The 17,076-nt window shown below is 46.3% G+C and overlaps 1 protein-coding gene across 9 annotated transcripts in view; it reads right to left on the bottom strand.

Annotated features, from left to right (window-relative positions):
• The window catches only part of ARHGAP44 (Rho GTPase activating protein 44), an 89,032-nt gene extending 79,238 nt beyond the window's left edge, over positions 1–9,794 (bottom strand). For 3 of the 9 annotated variants that reach the window (XM_081184449.1, XM_081184452.1, XM_081184447.1), the window contains exon 1: positions 9,194–9,792. In XM_081184449.1, the coding sequence (XP_081040575.1) occupies positions 9,194–9,246 (53 nt within the window). In that variant the 5' untranslated portion in view covers positions 9,247–9,792. Of the gene's footprint in view, positions 1–9,193 lie in introns of all 9 variants that reach the window. The other 6 variants (XM_081184455.1, XM_081184454.1, XM_081184448.1 and 3 more) reach the window with 4 other exon arrangements.
• Positions 9,795–17,076: the final 7,282 nt, after the last annotated feature.

Consider the following 17,076-nt stretch of genomic DNA (forward strand, 5'->3'; position numbering starts at 1 on the left):
AGCCCTAAGTGACACAGAGCCTCTGTTTGGAAGTCTGGGCTGAAGGTTATTATGGTGTGCCCTTTTTACACCCAGATGACCTTGGGAACCTGTGTAATGCAGGCTCAACCTGTGGAACAGTTAAATTCTGCTCCAGGGTTTCCTTTCTCATCTCAAGAGGAGCTTTTAAGCTGCTCAGCTGCCATTAGGAGCATGAATTTTATTTTCTGGAGTATGAAAACAAGATCTGGCAGCACTAATGAGGATACTAATGGAGAGAGAAAATCATAGAGCCTCTCTGGACAGTCTTGGGCGAACCACCACTATCTCTGAGAATGGCCTACCTGGTAGGGTTGCTGTGAAGATAAAAGGGGCTACTGATGCTCACTAGAGGAAAAGTGTGTTATAAATGTAATATTAAACAGTGAAGTCATAACAAAATTAAGAAAATGCTCCTTGTGACTTCTGCTAAACATTGACCTGCTCAGATGGCATGATGCAGACCAGGACACGCACACTGATTGACCTACATCACCAGAATCAGTCAAAATATTGAATTCTTTTTGAGGGAGCTAAATGTCCTTTGCAGCATGCCAAGTCCTCCCAAAGTGCATGTGAAAGAAGGTCATCAATGGGATCACTAATTAAATTCTGTTTTATGGTATTAAAAAAACACTATTTAGGGCAACACCACACCCTATAAAATTAAGAAACAGAAGAGACCCTAACCCTATAGGAATTCACATGAATGCTGCCATTACAGACTGTGACCCACAATGACCCTTCACATACATTCTGGGTGTGAGCTTTTTGGCCAGGCAAACTGCAGAGAATGACTTCTGTCTGAAATCCTGTAGGGGCACTGCCAGTCAGTACTGAGCTAGATGGATCAGTTCTTGGTAGAAGGCAGCTTCCTATATTCCTGTACTCCATGTAGGGGAAAAGGTTTTCTAACAGAAGCTGTTCCATAACTCCCCCCCCCCCCCGGAGATTTGGCTAATATTGAGTCTGTGCATCTTCTGAACACATTGCAAGACTTTGATATTAGGAGACAGCTTTCGACAGCAGGAGTTAAGCCAACTGGCAAAGGTTTGACAAAGGATGGTGATGTATGTTTTAACTGGTCATTTATTTATTGCTTTTTAATTGACTATTTTTGCTTTTAAAATGCACTGCTGCAAGCAGAAAGCCTTAAGAGCCAGGCAAATGGAAGTAGTCAAATGTATGCTGTTTGGGGTAAGGGCATGCATATCATTTCACACATATTATATCATTTCATGACCAATTTTGAATTCCTGAATGGCCTGCTTCTTATTGGTTGCAAACCCCAAGTAGTAGCTTAGGGTTTAAAAACTCAAACCCAGCTCTATCTTGCCAATTACTTATTCAGTCTATTTCCTGCCTTTCCTCCCAAAGGAGCCGAGGGCAGCAACAAGCCCCAACACTTAAGCTGGAAAGTTGTACTTTGGACGCAACTGAGGGGCTGGACTGCTTCAAGCATATAAAAAGGAGGAAATAACAGCAACAGGAAAGTCACGTGGTAGATCATTGCACAAGCTGCATAAACATGCATCTAATCCAATGCACATTCATGCATTTAGGAGTTTGTGACTAGCTGTGGCTCTTCAGCATGCATTTATACATACATGGTGCAAGAGCTGTATGTGGCACACACAAAAACCTACATGAGGTTTTCATGATTTCTCCTACACCTAAGTGTTGTGCATGCACAAAACATTTCTGCCCAGTGCTGGTGCCTAGTATCTCAGTCCCTGCTCCAAACACACAGGACATTCTGCATGTGAACCACCATCATGGCTGAAAGCTCCTCAAGAATATAGTTGGTGCATGCAGGAATGTTACCACGTAATGTATTTGATGGTCTTTGGGCAACCACCTGCTTAAAGGGGTGGAGGGAGCCTCTCTGCTGCACAAAGCTCCTTTCCAACCATCTGAACCATCCCCTAATAGCCCATTTCCTCTGTCATCTACATCTCCTTTTGGTGTTCCTTTAGCATACAGTTTCAGCATTTTATTGCCTGGAGTCTTAGTAAATGAAACAGAAAAATGTAGGAATCGAGGAAGACGAAACGCTTCCCAAGTTTCAGTGGAATCTAATCTTTGCTTAGAGTCATAGTGGTGTAGGCTTTAAACCTGCATATGGTGTGTTTCAAGGGGAGAGGGGAGCAGGAGAGAGAGCGAGAGAGGGAGTGAGAATATTGCTCTCTTCCTGAACCCCCAGCCAACCATGCTTATTGCCCACACCTGTTTTCAATGCACCACCACAAGTGACAGACCTCAGAAGGCATCCAATAATTGACACAATCCATTCTAGCCATGCTGCATGTGTTAATCAGCTTATCAATGCCAGGATGTCTATGTTATCGTGTGTGTGTGTGTGTGTGTGTGTGTGTGTGTGAGAGAGAGAGAGAGAGAGAGAGAGAGAGAGAGAGAAGCTACCATTAATAATGCAATTATCATTGTTGGTAATTCCTGCATTCCATTTCCTTCTGACCTCACCATTTATTATTCCTCTCCCATCCAGCCTTACAAAGAATTATGTGTGTACCTGTAATCCAGGAAAACAGCCATGCATCCAAAGAAGTGGCCTGCAGTCCATGAAAATTTGTGCCATTTAAAAATTGTTATTTTCTAAGGTTGCTACAAGAGATGAACAGGGCAATGTCATAGACATTAAGAATTGCCATGTTGGGTCAGATCAATGGTCCATGTGCCTCAGCGTGCTGTGAGTCCACAAAGGCCAGACAGATGCTACTGAGAAATTCATAAATGGGGAATGATGCTGAGATTGATACAGCTATTTGTTAATCCCCCAACATATGCTAGCCAGAGGCATACAAACTCTATAGCGTGCCAGTGGGAACTGGGACCCATGGGTCTAATTAGGGCTGGCACAAGTCTCTGTTTGGCTTGTGAGGCCACTATCCTCAAAGCACACCCACCCATATGTATGATGGCAGATATGGGGCAAGTGGAGGTGAGGTTGCCAGTGTAGCTGTCAGTGGCCAGAGCAAGGCAGCTGGGATTGGCTATGCCATAAAGTTCTGGAACTCAATAGTGTAGCTGACCCCTGCAGGTAGTAGAGCTTGAAGATTGTGCCAGTTAGCTGATTGGTGGTAACTTCCAGGCTTGCTTGGCTGGGCTTGGTTTGTGGCATGGATCACTTGGCATCACTATGACTGACAGGTCATTAGGCTCCACCCACCAATCAAAACAGCCTGCCAAGGGTGGGGGAACTCAATAATCTGGCCCGCTGGCTGGATCCACTTCCATAACCCTGTTCAGAAGGCTAATGCAAATGTTAAAAAAGGAGCAGGGACCATAGTTCAGTCACGGAGCACACATTTTGCATGCATGGCCTCTCCAGTTAGAAGGGTCAGGTGATGTGAAACATCTTTCTTGAGAAGCTAAACTCTGCTAGTCAGAGTAGACACTACAGGACTAAGTGGACAAATACTCCAACCTGAATTCTGTACGCTCATATGAAAGAGCCCAATAAGGAATTAACTGTGGTCTGTGGGACTGCTTTTGTCCCAGTTCTTCTCCAAAGCAAACACCCACCTCACCCACTAAGACTAACCAGGGTTTCTGTTGCATCTGGATTGAAACCAGCTTCATACCACTAAAAAAAAAAGGAGTTTGATAGAAAAGCTATCCACAGTAAATTGCCAGGAAGTTGTTTATTATGCTTTTCACCTCTGTTTTATACAGAAAAGGTCAAGATCTGACAGGCAGAGGCAGAGATTGCAATGCAGATTAGCCATTACTGCTCTTATACTCTGGCAGAGGGAGGGAGGAACACCATCCTTCCAGAAGGATGCACTTGTGGAAGGGGAGAGGGTTGGAACACACATAGCTGAAAGGATGCAAATTAACTTAACATGGTCTCCTCTGCCTTCATCTCTCCATCTCTTTTTTGCAGAGCAAGTGACAGCCTTAATCTGTCCAATCAAAGAAGGAAGTTCTAAGGAAATGCAAGAGGGGGAAAAACAGTATCTACTATGCCAATCCAGGAAAGTGTGTGTGTGTGTGTGTGTGTGTGTGTGTGTCTGTCTGTCTAACTGAGAGAAAGATTACCTTGGCTCCTTGGCTCACCCTTGTTAAAGGAAGGTTCCCTTGGCAACCTGGTATGATGAAAGAGACGGCTATCGATGGCTATTTGCAATGCTTCTTAATACCAGTTGCTGGAAGCCACAGGAAGGCAGAGTGTTCTTGCGCATGAATCCTGCTTGCTGGCTTTCCACAAGCATCTGGTCAACCACTGTGAGAAGAGGATGCTAGGCATGGGCCATAGTTCTTATAGATTTTTGTGATGGTCAAGGAAGCAGAAGCCTCAAATCAAAGCTGGTTAGAATGCAAAGGAAAGAAATAATCACCCAGTGCCTCCTTTATTTCACAGCTCAGTGGAGATGTCCACTCAGTGCACAGCTAGAGCATGTGTTACAGCATAGGGTGTTGGAGGCTTTCCTGCAGCAGGTAATGCATGGAGGCAAAGTAAGGGGAAAGGAGATCTTCTCAGTGGTACCAGAGGCCCACAAAATGTGCTGTTGTCACACCCTTGTGTCTCCTCCCTCATTTTATCCTGAAATTTGAATATAAAGGAAAATAAGATGGATGAACACCCCCCCAACCGAGAAAGTGAGGAAAGGATGAACTGTCACCAGGCAATGGCAGTCATGCAAGATAGCAAGGTTTGTTACGATCTAAGGAGACTCCATAAACCACATCCACACCCTACATCGGAGATGGGGAACCTTTGGCTCTCAAGATACTGTTTGACCTATAGATCCCATCATCCTTCATCACTGGCTATGCTGGCTGGGGCGAAGAACATCTAGAAGGCCAGCTCCCTATCCCTCTCAGTGCTTCCTGGGAACAAAGGCCACCGTACTATGTAAATGAAGAGGTGCAAGGGGAAGCCCTTTCCTCTCTAGCTTATTGTCATCATGGGCAGCACCCAGCAACCTGATTTTCCATATGAGGCATCAGAATGCAGTAGAGAAATGGAAAGAACCCATTCCGTTTGCCACTGAGGACATGCACAGAGATGGAAAAGAGTACAATAGGAAGCCATAAGCAATTCCACTTTCTACTGCATTTTCTGCCTGCACTTCAGAGCTTTAATGAAAAAGAGCCTGTATATACTGCCAGCTTGAACACCAAAGTCTGAATATAATTTGAAGGTGGACACTTTTTGCAAGACCGAAGCCTCTAATGACATCCTCCCCACAACTGTTCCCTTCTAGGTCTGCAATCGCTGGCTCCAGCAACCTCCCATCCAACCATTATGAGTGGAACCAAATTTCCTTTATATATACAGTGCAACAGAAGTTTGCCAAGTGAAGGGATAGCTCAGTTGGTAGAGCATGAGCTCCACGCTGGGTAAAAGATTCCTGCATTGAAGGGGCTTGGACTAGATGACCCTTGTGATCCCCTCCAACTTTATAATTCTATGATTTTATTATCTCTTGTTCTGTATTACAGAGCGCAAAACTAACATGGTTTATCCATCTAATGACCACCTAATTCAAACTAGTGTTCTAACAACCACAAAACATCTCAGCCTCTCAAAAATAATTTCATAATAGTTGCTCAAGTCAATGTTTTTTAAATGTATTGTATTGTGTAATGCATTTTATGTATTTGGTATTGTGACTTGCTGTTATTTTTATTGATTGTAGTTTAGTAATTATTCAATGTAATTGTTGAGAGTGAATTTCTGCTTAATTATTGTTTGCAGATATTTTGAGAGTTAATGCTGTTGTGTATTATTATATGCTAATGGATTGTTGAATATTACATTAATAAATATAAATTGTTTATTTTAAAGTCATATCTTATTATGGCTTATTTGTATTGGATTGCATTGTTATATGATGTATGATCTTTGTTGTCATATGTTGTTGTTTCTTCAGCTTGTAAACTGCCTTGAGTAGAAAGGTAGCAAAATGAACCTGAACCTGAAATTCTCTCACTGTCTCCAACACAAGCCAAGTTGCCTTGTGAACTCAACGGCAATTCTTTCTCAATATCTTTGAATCCCAAGCAGAACAAAGGCCATAAGGTTATCTATCATACATCCTATTTCCATGGAAAATAAATATAAAACTCACAGACTCCAAACAAAGTAACTGAGGGACAGTGCAGTCTCTATGCATGCAATGCTGCCATGTGGCCAGGCTCCAACATAGCCAATGCCCAAGATCTGTTACCACACGTGCACACAAACATACTCAAAACAAGATAAGGGATATTGTCTATGAGGCATCCTGTTTAACTATAGTGAATAGCACCAAAGTGACTAAGAACTGACAGATACTTAATCAGAAATAACAGCTTACTAATAGAAATAGGAACAGAAGGAGTGGAAGTTAACACTGACAGCAGAAAAGCTCCCAGAAAGAGCAATTTTGTTTCCCACAAATGGGAAAATGCACAAAAGTGAACTAGGATTTATATAATCTCACTGGTTCTAAACCTATCATGTGATTTTAAAGATCTGAGTCATGGTTTTGAAACCCAGGGATAGTCAATAACAGAACCTTTTGGTCACATCAGCTGGCTGGAAGTTTCAGCAGGTCTGTCAAATATCTGTTCTTCTCAACTGCCCTCCCCCTGGCCACCGCCCCCACCCAAAATTAAAGAGAGGTTGTCACACTGGGGACAGCCAAAATATGCATGGCTCATGTGGATAAGCTGGATCAGGGCAATTAATTGCTGCTTATCTAAAAGCAGCTATTCATGCTGAAAGTTAGACAAAGGACTCTACACAAATGCATAATACATCTAGGCCTGAGGTCACCAACTGCGTGCACACAAATGTTATTATATGCAACTAACATGAAAACTAGGTGCATCCTTCTGGCTCACAATGGATGCCCCCCCTTTTTTTTAGTGCTGGTCGAAGTGGTACCTTTATTCAGACAACAAGCAAAAGAGATAGAGCTTCAACCCATCACATGACTCCTGTCACATTACCTTTGCACATCGTATAATTACATCTATGCCCATCGGTTTCCTCCCCAACCAAGCCACCTCCCACTACAATGTCTAATGTAGGTCATTTGTTCAGCAAATTGGCTGCTATTATGCCTGTTGGCTCCACAGTCCCATTGACAGGCTTTGCAACAGCAGAACCAATGCCTTAAGCCGTCTCCCCATCAAGTAGCACACATGCCCTCGGCTAAACAGCCTAGCCGCCTGCTTTCACAGCCAAGTCACTGACCAATAAGGCATTTGGTTTCTTACACCAACTGATTGCCGAGAAAGGAAAACAAGCCAACCCCACCTCATTGTTTCAGAGGCAGAGTCATTTTTTTCCTGGGGATTCGAAATGGACCACTAAATTGGGGGTGGGATTGTTGCTGCCTGTGCAGAAGAGCTTTTTCACCACACTTATCAAAAGCAGCCTGCACAGCAGGGCCACCTCTGCTACCACAATTAAACCCAAGTTTGACGTGATCGGATTTCTCAACAAGGACTGAGTCAACTACCAGAAAGGCATGCTAGCAATGGAGCCATAGCACAGGGCCAGGCTGCAATATCCGGAGAAATGAAGAATAAAAACTTCCCTAATACTGCAAACCATAGATAGAGGCAGACCCATTTGGCTAGCCATCCCCGGAGGCTGTAGGGAAAGCCAGTGCTCACAGCTGCTAGAGGAAGCGATGCAAAGATGGACACATGTCAGCTGGATAGATTGGCGCGAATGAATGATGCACTGCCCATCTGGACAGTCCGCAGGCATAACACTGGAAGAGCTGCTCAGCGCATCCCCTGTTCCCCCCATTAAGGCTGTCAGGAGAAGAAAAGAAATCAAACAAATAGGTTGCAAAGCACAGCGAGATTTCTCCCCAGACAATTTTTGCCCCCTGTGTTATAGCATTCCATGAAAGCCACATAGCTCCTCCCTCCCCAAAAATGGGACATAATTCAGGAATAAGATTGGGGAGGGGGGTAGAGAACCTCTATCTAGACATGGTATAATTCTCAAAAGGTTTTGCAGCAAGCATTCCTATTAAAGCAAGCAAATGCTGTGAATAGAAGGCCCAGCCAGCATATCAGAGCCTGCACAGCACTCTCACAGGTCCAGACTGATCCTGGCCGCCACAGCAAGGGCAGAAGAAAGATGCTCAGATTTGCAATATCCAACAGCAAGTCTCCCTTATCATGCAGGAGCAGGGCTCACCGGCCCTTCCTTCCTTCAAAAGCCAGCTGCTGAGCGAAAGCCAGCTAGGCCAGCTCCCCAACCAATAACAGCTGATTCTCGCTAGCATAAACAGCAATAAATCCTGAGGTGAGCAGAGAGAGAGAAATTCTGAGATAAGCAATAACTGAGGTGAAAAGGACACCCCATAGCTATAGTCTGAGCAGCTGACTCTCCAGGGAGATTTTTCTGCCAGCTTGAGGCTGCAAGCCTAACCATGTCTACTCAGAACTAAGTCCAGCTGTAACCAATAGGGCTTACTCCCAGCTAAGTGAGGTTAGGACCACAGTCTTAACTCGGTAGGCAAAGTCTGCTAAATGCCATTACTGCCCCTTGCCAGACTTTTTATGCCTTCCAGTGGTTTCTGTTAGCTTGCTTACCTGTCCCTCCTGCCTGTCAGCAGCTGGTTCTGATAAAACCTATACAAGTAGAGGGGAACTGGCAGAGTTTTCATACCGCAAGAGCTTCCTGAATAAAACTACTTGGGGAACAAACCCAGCAGAGGCCAGGCAGCATAGAAAGCACCTTGAAGCCTCAGGTAAGGGCTTTGGGGTAGCAGAAAGAAGCCCTTCCATTTTCTAAGCATAGGCTAGCAGTCAGAGGATGAAGATCTCTTTCCCAATATAACCACAGCAGCCTCTCAGCGGGTGTGTAAACGAGAGAGAGAGAGAGAGAGAGAGAGAGAGAGAGAGAGAGGCGGGAAGAACCATAGGAAATTGGAGGAGGGGAATGCACAAGCTGTGACCGAAGGAATATAGAAACCAAAACATGTAATGGAGGCAGCTTCACCAAAACAACCCTCGAAACAAACCGAGTTTAGAGACGGGGAGGGGGATGATTTGCACTCGGTACCTAACCCACACCCTCCCGCGCACCGCTCCTTGGCGCACCAGCGTCCGCTGGGGCAGAAAGGGGCGTTGGAAGCCGAGGCGATGTGCTTTTACCTTGGACCCCCCCCCCCAGCCCCAAACCACTTTCCTCCCTTACCTGCCCACGGTCTGGTTGGCGAGCTGCCGCATGCGGTTGAATTGCTTCTTCATGGTTGCGCCCTTGGCCAAAGAGCGCCGCGACGGGCTCGGGAAAGAGGAGGAGGAGGAGGAGGAGGAGAGGGAGAGCTGGGGAGATCGGTGGCTATCCCGGGCTGGGGGAGGCAGTTACATGGCCCTTCTTCTTCAAGGTAGAAGGTGGAGGAGGAGGAGGAGGGGGGGGGAGACGAGGACTCTAGCACTGCAGCAGCAGCAGCAGCAGCAGCGGCGGCGGCGGGGAAGGAGGGGGGCAGCCCCCGGCCAGCAACATCGCCGCCTCCTGCATCCTTCGGGGGCGCAGCAGCAGGAGCGTCACTTTCTCCCTTTCTGGCTAAGCGCAGCCGCCGAGCGAGCACGCCCGGCCCCGAGTGCTCAGCGCAGCCTCCCGACCCACGCCCGGCCGGCCATGCTGAGCTGGTCGTCTTTCTCTTTTCCCTCTCTCCCTCGCCGAGCTCAGCGGCGATCCCGACGCGCTGCGCTGCTGACAAGGCTGGAAGAGAAGCGGCGGCTCGGACTGCGGCTGCCCGGCCTGGGGCGCTTGGAACTGGAGTCTCCGCCTCCTGGCCGCCGCTTTCCCACTTGCGCCGGGTGGGGGCGCTACGGAGCACCTTGCCGCGGCCGCGCAGTGGGGCTGCGGAGGGGAAAGGAGGCAGCAACAGCAGCGCCGAGCATCCATTCCTGCTCGGGGTGGGGAGCTCTTTCAACGCGAAAAGAGCCAGAAATGAGCGGCTCTGTTCACTAGTGGTGATGGTGCTGCTGCGAAAAACCGGTGAGTCTCACCACCAGCACCACCCGGTTGTTCATCCTCATTTGCCCGCGTTTCTGTAATTCAAGATAGAGCTGGCTGGATTGAGAGCCCCCACCCCGCGAGCACAAAAAAATGTTCCTGTTTCGGCCGCGGGGGGCATGGATGGTGCAGCTGCCCAAGTCGGCAACCATCATGGAAGGGGGAGCGCAGAGGAAGCTCCCCGGCTTATACAGTGGTACCTCGGGTTAAGTACTTAATTCGTTCCGGAGGTCCGTTCTTAACCTGAAACTGTTCTTAACCTGAAGCACCACTTTAGCTAATGTGGCCTCCTGCTGCTGCCGTGCCACCGGAGCACGATTTCTGTTCTCATCCTGAAGCAAAGTTCTTAACCCGAGGTACTATTTCTGGGTCAGCGGAGTCTGTAACCTGAAGCGTATGTAACCTGAAGCGTATGTAACCCGAGGTACCACTGTATTGGCGACTTGGACCTGGTTCTGGGTCGCTTATTCTGATTGAACACTCAGATCGCCGCCTCTCGCCCTCTACGGACACATCTGGGCATCCCTATAGGCCGGGATTGCTCAAGACGCTTTTTATAAAGCCCGGGGATTGTGTCCTCGGAAAGCGCGCTCCTCCAACGGGGATTCTGTTTTGGGCCGGCTTCTGCCAGCGTCCGACTCCAAAATGCACAGTGTCTGCCGAGCGAAGAAATCGCTGCTTCAACCTCAGCTGTGAAATGGACAGGATAACATCTTATCTATTGTAAAGATAAGGGAGGAAATGTAAAGTCATTAGTATACCAGCAGTGATTGCCACACGACAGACAATTCAAATAATAAAAGGTAGAGCCCACCCCCACCGAAAAACAAATATTGTGGGGTTTTTTTTCCACATAAAGGATTTCTCTCAAAGGCCCATCTACACCCAGCAGCCTGTTCTTGCAGTGGGTAATTAGAAGCAGGTCCTAAGAGTGACAGCAACTGCTGTCATGCAGAGGTTTCCTGCCTCCAGTGGTTGAGGCAGAACACAGCCATTATGGACAACAGCCACTGGTATCCACTACTGGTGGAACATATCCACTGTAGCTAGGTGACATTGTCAAAATTTATTGGAATCAAGTGAAGGTGCTTCAAAAATTCAGAAAACAGAATCATAGAATAAAAGAATTTAGATTAGATTCTTTTCTCTTTCTGTATTATGAAAAACTTTATTTATTTTTTTTAAACCCCACTGTCTTAACAGCAGAAATAATCAGAATTAACAAGAGAATAAAATATTTTCATAAGCTGAGAACATATCTGCTGCCAATGGTGGTTCATGGCAGGTGACAGTTGTGAAAACTCAGGCACCATGTCCTGAGTCTGCACTAAGAAACAGCCAAGATGGACCTGGATGAGGTGCCCTTAACATTCTTTCCATTCAGCTCAGGTGGTTCTCCTGCCCCCCCCCCTTGGGCCGCACTTGAAACATGGGAGGTGATGCCACAGGCCTGGCTGGCTGGCACAGGGATAAAAAGGTCAAGGTACCCCTGCCTGTACGGGCCAGTCGTGTCCGACTCTAGGGTTGTGCGCCCATCTCACTTAAGAGGCCGGGGCCAGCGCTGTCCGGAGACACTTCCGGGTCACGTGGCCAGCGTGACGAAGCTGCTCTGGCGAGCCAGCACCAGCGCAGCGCACGGAAACGCCGTTACCTTCCCGCTATAAAGCGGTCCCTATTTATCTACTTGCACTTAAGGGTGCTTTCGAACTGCTAGGTGGGCAGGAGCTGGGACCGAAAGACGGGAGCTCACCCCGCCGCGGGGATTCGAACCGCCGACCATGCGATCGGCAAGCCCTAGGCACTGAGGTTTTACCCACAGCGCCACCCGCGCCCGGCACAGGGATAGCAGCATCCAAACTTCAGATCCAGGGTCAGGCCCAGTTGCATAAATCAAACACCCTCAGCTTTTAGAATTTCTCTCTCTCCTTCTTACTGTTTGAATAATTACTTAAACTGCATTGGAAACTGAAGGATACATTTAGCTGGATAAAAAACTATTGCCAACATTTACAAATAACAATAATTAGAGAATCGCTTTTGGACTTTTTGGGTGAAAAGGAAAATGAATTAATTTGAGACATTTGGGTCAGAAGACTGGGAGAATATTGCCTAACAGAAAGTAGATCAGTTTGATGTCATTCTAGTGTGAATAATTTCTTTTATTTAACTGACAGACAGAAATTTGGAAGTCCCTTGTATTTTTCTTCTTTTTCCTTCCTTCCTTTCTCTTCTTTTCTTTTATTTTTCCCCCTTGGTGTCCTCTGCCTTGGGCCTTCCACCACTCCACCCTCTTCCCATTACTATCCCCCCCCCCCATTTCCCCAGCCATTTCCTGGTTGTGGAAATGTGTGCCTGCATGGTCACGCACATATTGAACATGTGTGAAACAGTCATTACCTGTGCTTCATATCTGACTTTCTTCAGTATTTTTTTTACTCTGGGTTCTATTTGGCGTTTTCATGTGTTGCAAACCTCTTTGAGATTTTTTCTTTAAAATATATAAAAATGAAATGCATAATAATAATAAAAGTTGCACCATCAACAATGGCATGGTTTTGGTCTGGTACTAATTCTTGTCCTGCTCCATTCTTCCTCAGGTGTATTGCCATTTGCTGGCACAGCAGCTGAACTGGTTGAGGGTTCTGCTGGTACATCCCCCGGCATATCTACCAGCAGTGGCCGAGCTTCATGCTCCGGCACCGGGGGGGCGGAGAGCAGATGGGGTGGGGCTGGCGCACGTCCCGGAGGGGCAGGTGGGGGGGCAGCTGCAATGGCACCCTGGGGGTTGCGCTGCCGGGGGCGGTGCGCTTTCCCCGCACTCCTCTTCCTCCGCCAGTGTCTACCAGGGCTTCCACCATATTTTATTTCCCCATCAGGCCATATGACTGAAGCATAAGGCTACAGCCATGCTGGTTGGAACTGATGAGAATTGTAGGTCTAAAACAGCTGGAAGACACCAGATTGGGGAAAACTGATGTATCCCTTGCACATGCCTGGTATAAATACAAAGTAGCGCTTTGTGAGCTGTTTTATTGTTTCTCGAAACCTGAGGGATTGGCTCCATCTTGGCTGCAAATCTTTGCTAGCTGCAGTGTTACATTATTTCTCCTGCTGCTTTTCCTGGGCAAGTTGCTCGTTGTACCCAAGGTTTTCTAGAACATCTTGTACCTATCATTTTCTCATGAGTATAGCGTCTCTTTTTCCTGCTCAAATTAACATATTTTAATGCTTTTTTTAAAAAGTGCTAATTACACGTAGCGTGTAAAGCAGAATTAACAGGATAGCTCTGCATATACTTGTGCAAATAGCCGAGGGTTCAGAAGGTGGCATGACTACTTTGCACATAAGACCATGGCTGCTGGGTGGGAGAAACAGTGGGAAGTATTCTGTTTCCCAGCCAGTGTCCTTGCCTGTCACTTCTGAACAGCTTCCCTGAAAGAAGTGAGCACAGAATGGGTTCAAAGGTGTGAATCATCACAGTGCTCCTTTTTTAAAAAAGGATTTTTCACTGGGGGTGTACTTTTAATATTTTGTAAAAATGCAAATTGCATAATAAATTAATACTAAAATTGTCCTAGAAGGTGGGAGATGCCTGCTGCCTCTACCCCATCACACTGACTAGAATGGATTTTGCTGGCTGGTCAGCCGTCTCAAGCCAGAACTGCTTCCTCTTCATCACCTTTGCTGGCTGTGAGATGATGGGAATTGTAGTCCAAAATGGCAAGAGGGCACCAGGTTGTGAATGGCTGCTACAGGAAACTGCACCAATTGTTCCTGATATCTTCAAAGCCTTCGATGTAGCAGAGGTTGCAGTCAAAGTTTGTGGGTACTTCAGGTTACAATTATGAAAGAGTGCAAGATCTACACTCTCAAAACAGCTAGAACTAAAAAGGTAAAAAAAACCAACTTACAGAAAGTTCATATTTATTATTGCCACAGGGCTCCTCAACTGCTCTGTAGTTCAGTGAAACATCCCTGGGGTCCTTGTTCCTCATCTGCCCCCCACCAAGGTCACTAAGTAATTAGGTGGATGCCTAGAATTATCCTAAAATACCCCCAAACCAGGGCTGCAAACAGATTTGTAGAAGGGGTTAGATTTTTGTAGGCCCAATGCCTGCAGGACCCACAGACTCTAAGCTTTCATTAAAAGGAAAAGGAAGCCAGTTGAGCATTTCTGAAGAAACTTAGAGCACAAAAGGCAAAGGCAGCTCCAATGCTTCAGTACTCTGCAAGTAGCACCATTGCTAAGGATGTTTAATCACTGCTGCTATGGCAACAGAGGAAGGAATGTTGACCATCTGCACCTGAGACTTGGGAGGGGCTCCACCCAGGAAAGCAGAAAAAGCAGGATACTTTGTTAAAGCATTTTGCTCATGATCATTGTTTCATTCACTCCCTAGGTGTGCTGCCTTTACAGGGTTAAACAAAACAAAACAATTTATGGATTTTACTCAGAAGTAACACCCTTGAAATAAATGAGGTTTCCTCTCTGCTGAGAAAAAAATGTGATACTATAGTCTCCCCCTCCTGATTTTCCATGTCTCCCACAGAACCATCACTGGCCTGCTTGACATCATTGGGCTGATTTATTTATATACAGTCACCATAAAACAAAAATATAATATGCAAAATGAATCTGCAGATACAACCATAAAATAATTAAACATCTTACAGCTGCTGTAGACTTTTAACACGGGGATTTTGCTTTAATATCAATGGTGTCCAAATGTTTTGTGTGTACAGTGGTACCTGGTCATTGGTGCTGTGCAATGCCAGGTCCATAGGCAACAAAACCACCACCATGCATGATTTTTTTGTCTCGCAGGGGATTGACCTGGCTTGCGTGACGGAGACCTGGGTACGGGAAGGCGAAGTAGTCTCCCTACATGAGATAACACCCCCAGGTTTCTCTGTCCTCCATCAATCGCGGACTGTGGGTCGGGGAGGAGGAGTAGCGTTGTTAATCCGGGAGGATTGCTCTTTCAGAGCTTTGCCATCACCGGCGATCTCCGGCATTGAATGTGTTGGTCTTGTCGTGCCCAAGGATTAAGGCTTTCTGGGAGATGATTTATAATGAAACGAAAAGGGTATTTAAATATACCTTCCTGAAGAAACCAGAGGCCTTTCTCCTGGGCATGGTTGGCCAATTGGTGTTAAAGAAGGATAGAACTTTCTTTATGTATGCTACAACAGCAGCAAGAATACTTACTGCAAAGTATTGGAAGACACAAGATTTACCCACTCTGGAAGAATGGCAGATGAAGGTGATGGACTATATGGAACTGGCGGAAATGACTGGCAGAATCCGAGACCAGGGAGAAGAGTCGGTGGAAGAAGATTGGAAGAAACTTAAAGACTATCTACAGAAATACTGTAAAATTAATGAATGTTAGAATGATGTTGGATTGAAGTTAAGTGGTTTTTAGCAGCAATGTTATAAAGGAATATGTAAAAATGGATTGTTAACAAGTGATAATCTAAAGTTATAATATATTAAGATAAAAGATTAAGATAAAATCAAAGAGGGAAAGGATTTGCTGAATTAACTAATTGAACTGGAATACAAAAAAGGGAGGTGTGAGGAGGTCAGGGAAACAAGCAAATGAAGGACAAGATATGGAAAGACTGATCTGTTTTTAACTGTTTTTACCTTGTATTTTCATTTTCTTTTTTTTCTTTTTCTTTCTTTCTTTTTTCTCTTATTTTTGTAATATGTTGAAACGTTAATAAATATCTTTTTTTAAAAAAAGAATGTGTTGGTCTCGTGTGGGGCACCAAGGAGAGCTTGGCTGTCTGGCTGGTGTACCGACCACCCAGTACACTGACAGCCACCCTGTCAGACCTGCTGGAGGTGGTGGCGGGCTGGGCCTTGGAGTTCCCAAACCTACTGGTTTTGGGAGACTTCAACGTCCATGCCGATGCCACTCCCTCCTCACAGGCTCTGGACCTAGTGACTTCCATGGCAACACTAGGGCTCTCCCAGTTTGTTTTGGGCCCCACTCATCAAGCAGGCCACATGCTGGATCTGATCTTTGGGGCTGGCATAGATGTGATCATGCTTCCCCCTGTGGAAGTGCCATGGTCTGATCACTATGCTCTGAAAGCCAAGACTGACTTCCCGCTCCTCCCCTGCTTGGGTGGCAAACCTATTTGGGCTCGTCTGCGAAAACAGATGGATCCTGATAGATTCCGACAAGCTTTGCGGGACCCTGCTCCTCCTGGCGACTCATTAGATGACCTTGTTGAGGACTGGAATAACCGGCTCTTGGCAGCCATTGATGAGATCGCACCTAAGCGCCCTCTGCAGCCCCATCGAAACCGGGCCCCTTGGTTTACTGAGGAGCTCTGGAAAATGAAGCGGGATCTCAGACGGCTAGAGTGAGTATGGTGACGGACTCGTGACGGAGCCTCAAGAACATCTTATAGGACGCTTATGAAAGCCTATGAGATGGCTATGAAAGCTGCTAAGAAATCTTACTTTGCAGCTTCCATTGCATCAGCTAGCTCTCGCCCGGCACAACTTTTTAGAACAATTAGGTCAATAACGTCCTTAGGAGGACAACCAAATTTAAGCACAAATTCGACCCACAGCTGTGAGGCATTCACGAGCTTTTTTGCGGAGAAAGTCTTGTTGCTCTGCCGTGACCTCCCTGCCAATTTAGATACAGTGACTGAACTGGAGGCCCCTCGACTGACTTCAGGTCCAGTGTTGGACCATTTCGATCGGATACTCCCTGCTGATGTGGATAGATTCCGCCAAGTTGGTAGGCCCACCACCTGCCTCCTTGATCCGTGCCCATCTTGGCTGATTAGGGAGTGTCCAGAAGTTGCGCGGACCCCCCTGGTTGAAATTATCAATTTGTCCCTTGACACGGGGACATTCCCAGGGGAACTGAAGGAAGCAGTAGTGTGTCCACTCTTAAAGAAAACTTCATTAGATCCCTTAGACATATCCAATTACCGCCCAGTTTCAAATCTTCCATATCTGGGTAAGGTAATTGAGAGAGCGGTTGCTGAACAGCTTGGTAGGTTTCTGGAGGAAACATCGGCTTTAGATC

Source organism: Podarcis bocagei (assembly GCF_964188305.1).
Source record: "Podarcis bocagei genome assembly, chromosome: 2".
In the NCBI taxonomy this organism is placed as follows: domain Eukaryota; kingdom Metazoa; phylum Chordata; class Lepidosauria; order Squamata; family Lacertidae; genus Podarcis; species Podarcis bocagei.